The 6000-nt window shown below is 44.1% G+C and overlaps 1 protein-coding gene across 4 annotated transcripts in view; it reads right to left on the reverse strand.

Annotated features, from left to right (window-relative positions):
• The window catches only part of AEBP2 (AE binding protein 2), a 62074-nt gene extending 57332 nt beyond the window's left edge, over positions 1–4742 (reverse strand). For all 4 annotated transcript variants that reach the window (XM_081592270.1, XM_081592267.1, XM_081592268.1 and 1 more), the window contains exon 1: positions 4068–4742. In XM_081592270.1, the coding sequence (XP_081448396.1) occupies positions 4068–4717 (650 nt within the window). In that variant the 5' untranslated portion in view covers positions 4718–4742. The remainder of the gene's footprint in view (positions 1–4067) is intronic.
• Between the last annotated feature and the right edge of the window lie 1258 nt (positions 4743–6000).

Below are 6000 nucleotides of genomic sequence, written 5' to 3' on the forward strand. Positions count from 1 at the left end.
ATTTGTTAGACAACAATAAATAGCTAATGCAATAGTCAAGGTGTGAAATCGCTAACTTTGTTTGGCATCAAAGTTTGTGCTAATTAAAAGTTTCAGAGCAATATGCAAGATGGATAGGAGGGAAGCATTTTGTCTATCTCTCACCATATCCAGTGGAGTCCTTCCTGCACATGGTAAATACCTAAGCTTGGTAACAAACTAGCATACACACAAGATTTCCTAACTGACCCAATGAAATAGCCTCAGTTTTCTTAAAAGTAAAATGGTTCCTTTGAATCTTTCCATATAAGTTCAATCCTGAAAGCTGTAGTTTTATTGTTGTTTACTTTTTAGCACAGAGCCATGCCTTCCTTAGCTGAGAACTACAATAGGTAATCAATGAAAACTGAGACTTGTTAGCAGCTCTTCTCTAAATTTAGTCAAAACTAAAAGGTAGCTTAAAAGTGGTTCCAGAGAGACTATGAGCAGCTGCTTCAGAGTTGAAAGGTAAACAGTGAAAAGCAGTTCCATCATGAAGTATGAGCAAAACACTTTTATCAGTATTTGACTGCCTCAACCATACAGAGCCTTAATAGATCTTGATAACCTCAGCATGACGCCTTCTAGTATTAATCCAATTTAAAAGTTTAGCCTCCATACTAGAAAAAAATCTTCCCAATCATACTACTGGGCAAGTGGGCAACAAAACCCTGTTTTCCCAGTGTCAAAATGATCTTAATTATACCTCAAAGTTCGCAACCCATAAGGCTGGGAATCCAAATGTTAATTCTCAAAACACAAAGGGCCCGTAGTCTATGCTGATCATTAAGCTTCATACTAAATGCCCTTTCCTATCACTCTATCCTTACAAATGTACCCATCACTTGACATCTCAATTTACCTAGAAAGGCTGATAAAAGTGGCTTTTTCAAAGTAAGTCATACCTTATATTCTAGCTGGGGAGGAAAAACCATAATACAAAAAAGAAACAAATAACCACAAATTATAGGCTGTTATTATCAATTTACTTATACAGACAAGCAACTAAACATATTTTCATGTATAATCTGATTCAATAGTTAAAACTAACTTTTACACTAAAAAAAATTTCAGAGGCATTTTAAGTTCTAAAATTCTATTTAAAAGTCAACTTAGGCTCTGAAATTAACTTAAAAGGTGGTTAACTTTTTAAAAAGTACTCAAGCTTAGATTCAAAGTAAAATAAAAGCTAGTTTTTAGTGGCCTCACACAGCTAAATATTCTCTCCAAAGAAAATTCCATTATCAAAAAAAAAAAAAAAAATTCCATTATCTTTATAACCGAAGTAAGAGTAAACTATATATCAACTTTAAGGTTTCCTAATCTTACCAAAATAAACATCAGTACACTTAACACTGGTTTTGAATAACTTTCTCCTGGGGAAAACAATGTTTTTGGTACCGTGTGACTTAATCATTTTATAAATTAATCGCTTTCACAACACTTCAAATATGTGTTGTAAACTGACTCCTTGGATCACAAGCTTTATATCCAAATCTTTACAGTTAGTTCTTTCTTCAAAAGAAGCACTTAAAGTTAAAAATATTTAAGATATTTCAACAAGTTCTAAAGAATGTTACATAAACTCAAAAGTATAATCTTATTTCAGAGTGAAAGCTCAATACACATTCTAACAAAAAGAGTAAATTCTAATGATAATAAAATCTTTGCAACAGGAATGCCTCATGTTTTTAAAAAGCACTTTAAAACCACGATGTCCTTCCATCAGTTACAAATATAAAGACTTCCTAACCATGAAATCAATCTATAAAATCCACAGATTGATGTAATCTGCATGGCAGTTTATAAGAATTATGAATCCTTTGCAAACTTAAAATAACTCTCAAAAAAAAGAAACTGAAAGGCAAAGGGGGGGGGCATTTCAAAGTTAAGATTATCAAGATCACAACCAGTTTCACTAGTATTGTAAGGTTTTTTCATACAAGTGATAAATTCATTACCCTGTAATGGTAAAAAGATTATAGTATGTTGTAGTCTCTAATATTTAAGCATCCAGAAAAGCAAGTATGCCTTATTATCAAATTTTAACCTTATTTGGACTTGTGGCACCAGTATCTTACTCCTTACTCTGAAATGAGGTAAGAATTACATATTCAAGTGAGTATCTAATAAAAATGACGTCAAAACTCCACTTACTGAAGTATTACTGGACCAACTACTCACAGTCTCCTAAAATGACATAGTAGATAGACATTAAATTTAAAAAACGAAAAAACCAAAAACCTGGCACGTACTGCTTGTAGCTTATTTAAAGAGAATAATTCTAACTCTGGTGAAGTGGAACTAGCAGGGGACTTGAGAACCTTTGTTCAGATCCAGCTCCACCACTTCCATTCCATAGTTACTGTTTTGAGTAAGACACTCAACTTGCTTCTTCTCTGTTTAAGTCTTGCACCAGAATTGTGAAAATGAAATGACTGGCACATTTAAATCCTGCAGTGCTACTAGGCAAGTATGTGTGTTTTTGTGTATATGCTAGGTAAACGGAACAACTGTGGAAGACGCTGATTGTATGAACTAATGTCAACTTTTAAATATCTACTGGCACCAGTTAAGGCGTATACAGTAAAACAACAAATAACACATGCTTCGTTAGGCAGTTCACATCAATTTTTAATTTTCTTAAGACATTCTCCTTGCTATCCTGCCTACATAGTTCAGGACAATTTTTTTCTAGGTTTGCAGTCTATTTTACCCCATTCAAGGTTACTTCCTTAGATACTAAAATAAATGTCAAATAGAATTTGATGCTGTATTTTCAAAATATTGAGGGCTGTGAATTCCTCATAATACTAAATATAAGCCAATGTGTTCATTTTTATCAGTTAACAATCGAATTCCTAGAACTTTAGAATACTTAAACTTTCAAATCCAAGCCAATATCGATTGTTAAAATTCTACTGCTCATCCAAACATTAGCAGACGGTCAAAATAATTGCTAATATACTTTAGATGCAGTATAATACGCATGACGTGGTTCTATTCTGTCAAAATAAAATACATTAACAACCAATTAGTTAAAAATATGAAATCTTCCGGAGATGAAAAGTAATGACAATAACATCTGAAACATACCGTAACAATGAGTATCCTAATGCCCCCAGAAAATGAAGCGCATTTTTGTCAGTCTCCACATTCTTTCTAAAAAGCTTTAGAAAACTACTACTAATCCCTTCAGAAATCTCGGCAAAACATGACTTTAGATATTATCATCTGAAATCACGACTCACGTTGAACCATTAACGTACACAGATTTTAAAACGAATACTAACACGTTGTACCTTAAGACTGCATTGTTACCATTCCAACTCTCTTCGGCTCGGTAAAGTTACCTTAAACGACACCAACTCATTATTCTCTTACACAACGATGTGTACAGTTTGAGAACTTTCTCCCCAGTTTGACCACCAACCAAATAAAGATAAGTTATTAAAATCATTCTGCAGACCAGGTTAATGACCACACATGAGGAACTATGGAAGCGCTAGTCAAACAGCAAATAATCTTTTTCTTTTTGAAGTAAAAGAAAGTGATGGTTGGGGTCCCCCTCCCTGAACAAGGAAGTTCTCTTACATCCAGGCGAGACCAGCCATGTTGGAAAACACTTGTCAGTTACAGTTGTGACAAGTCTTCGCCAACACCGCCCGGGGAAGCTAACCTTGTGTACCGAGGTGTGTACATCAAGGCCCTCTTCGGCTCCGCCGGAGGTTCTGGGCCTATTTTGGGGATGGTTTCCGAGTTGGAGCCGTCCTTCGGTCCGAACGGAGTGCAGAGCCGAGGGGGAAAGAGGGCGGGGAAAGGAGAGTTGGGGGGAAAAGGGTTTTGAAGAGTTGGAAGCCGCTATCCGCAGCGAGAGGGGCGCGGCGGCCGGGAGAGGTTTCCGAGTCGAGAGCCGGGAGGGGGGGGGTAGGAGGGAGGGGCTGAGGATTCGGGGAACAGGGGGGACTCCCAGCAGAAAAGTCCCCCTCAGAGGGGCCCAGGAGCGCCAGAGGAGGAAGGGAAGCGGGGGAACGCTTCGGGGCACTGACCTGTCCTCCGAGTCCATGCGGCTCAGGGGTTCCCCATCCGACGACATCTCCAAGCTGCCTCGCCGGCCCCCGGAGGTCGCGCTGCTTCCGCCTCCCCCGGTCCCGTAGCCCTCGTCGCCGCCGCTGGAGACGACGCTGCTGCTGCTGCTGCCGCCCCCGCCGCCGCCCTGGCTGCCCCGCGGTCCCTTGGGCTCCTCCAGGCCCTCCTTGCCGTCCCCATCCCCGCTGCTGCTGCTGGCGGCGCCGGGGCTCAGCGAGCGCGTCTCGTCGCTGCTGCTCCCACCGCTGCTGCTGCCCACCAAGCTCTCGGCGCTGCTCTCTTCCTCGCCCCCGCCGCTGCTGCTCTCGTCCTCCTCCTCGTCGTCGTCGTCCTCCTCGTCGTCGTCCTCCCCGGCCTGGCTGGCGCTCTCGGGGCTCGGCTCCGACATCGTCTCCGCCTCGCCGCCCCCCACTCCGCCGCCGCCCCCACCGCCGTTCAGCAGCAGCGCCGCCACCGCCTCGGCCTCCGCCTCCTCCTCCTCTTCTTCCTCCTCCTCCTCCTCGGGGGGCTCAGCCCGGCCCCGCGCCGCCGGCCCGGGACTGCCGGGGGGCAGAGGGCTCAGGCGGGAGAGCTCCTCCAGGTCGGCCATGTCGGTGAGAGCGGCGGCCATGGCGGCCTGCTCCTCCTCCTCCTCCTCCGGCTCCTCCGCCTCCCCGCCGCCGCCGCCTCCCTCTCTCGACTCTCGCTCCTTCGCCCCCCTCCCAAACGCCCCAAACTCGGGCGACGCCGCGGCAGAGCGGGAGGAGGGCCCGCGAGCTGCGTCAGCCTGCACACGCGCTACGGAACCCGCGCGGGGACAGCCGCGCCACTGCGCGCACTCACGCGGAGACGGCTGCGCGCCTGCGCGGCGGCACGCGGTGGCGCCTCCCCTCGGCCGCGGGCTCCGCGCCCTCGCCCCCGGCCGCGCCCCCTCTGGGCCCCCGACCCGCCGGGACTCAGAGTTTCCGCGGGGCCTGCCCACGCCTTCCCCGGCCGCGCGGCGGGCGGGGCACGCGGAACGAAAAGCCGAGCGCCAGGCGGGGACTCTAACAGCCCCCGCCCCGAGGGCTCACGATCGAGTGATTCATTCCGGGGGTGTTTGGGGAGCGTCCCCGGCGCACGGGCGCTGAGCCAAGAATCGAACAAGTCCCTGGGCTCCTGAGAGCTGACAGTCTAAGTGGAGAGGCGAGAAAATGGATAAAAAGAAATAATACAGTGCTAGGTACTGAATCCATACGCGCGACGCAGAGCCACAAGTTTTTATCTAACCCGCATTCGAATACCCCGAGGACTGGTTAAATCACAGTCTGAGAGCAAACATCTGTATGCAAGATCTTAAACCTTCTTAGCTACTGAGCCCTCTGAAACGATTTTGTACATCTTCGTACATCCACATGTTTAAAGTGACATCCACATTTTCCCCCAGCCTCATATTTTACGGCTGTCACACTTTTTAAAATGTAGTCAACCAGTGAATCCTAAATTCCATACGGATTTAATACCCACCAATATCTTTTAAAATACAGTCTCATTTACACTTGGGCAATTTTCATCCTTTATCCTCTGGAGCTCATTTACATTTTACATCTCCTCCAGAATCTTATCCTAATATTTTATATTTGAACTGTTTTATTGATCATCTTATATATTTCCTATATACATCTTATATACACAAAAATGTGTATCGAAATTGAAATTCAAGGGTTGTTTCTAAATCTCCTGAGATCATAACACTCTTAAGACTTACTTCAACTGATCAAAACAAATACATTTCAAATATTTACAAATAGATATTAAACCCAAAAGTTGGAATTTTGTTGGCAATGCATCTTACAGAGATGGAATTGAATACTTTTTTAAAAGCTAGATTATTTATCAGTGGATGAGTATTTCTAGAATGAAAATGAGATGCTT

Source organism: Giraffa tippelskirchi, chromosome 4 (assembly GCF_054371585.1).
Source record: "Giraffa tippelskirchi isolate mGirTip1 chromosome 4, T2T-mGirTip1v1.2.pri, whole genome shotgun sequence".
NCBI classification, from domain to species: Eukaryota; Metazoa; Chordata; class Mammalia; order Artiodactyla; family Giraffidae; genus Giraffa; species Giraffa tippelskirchi.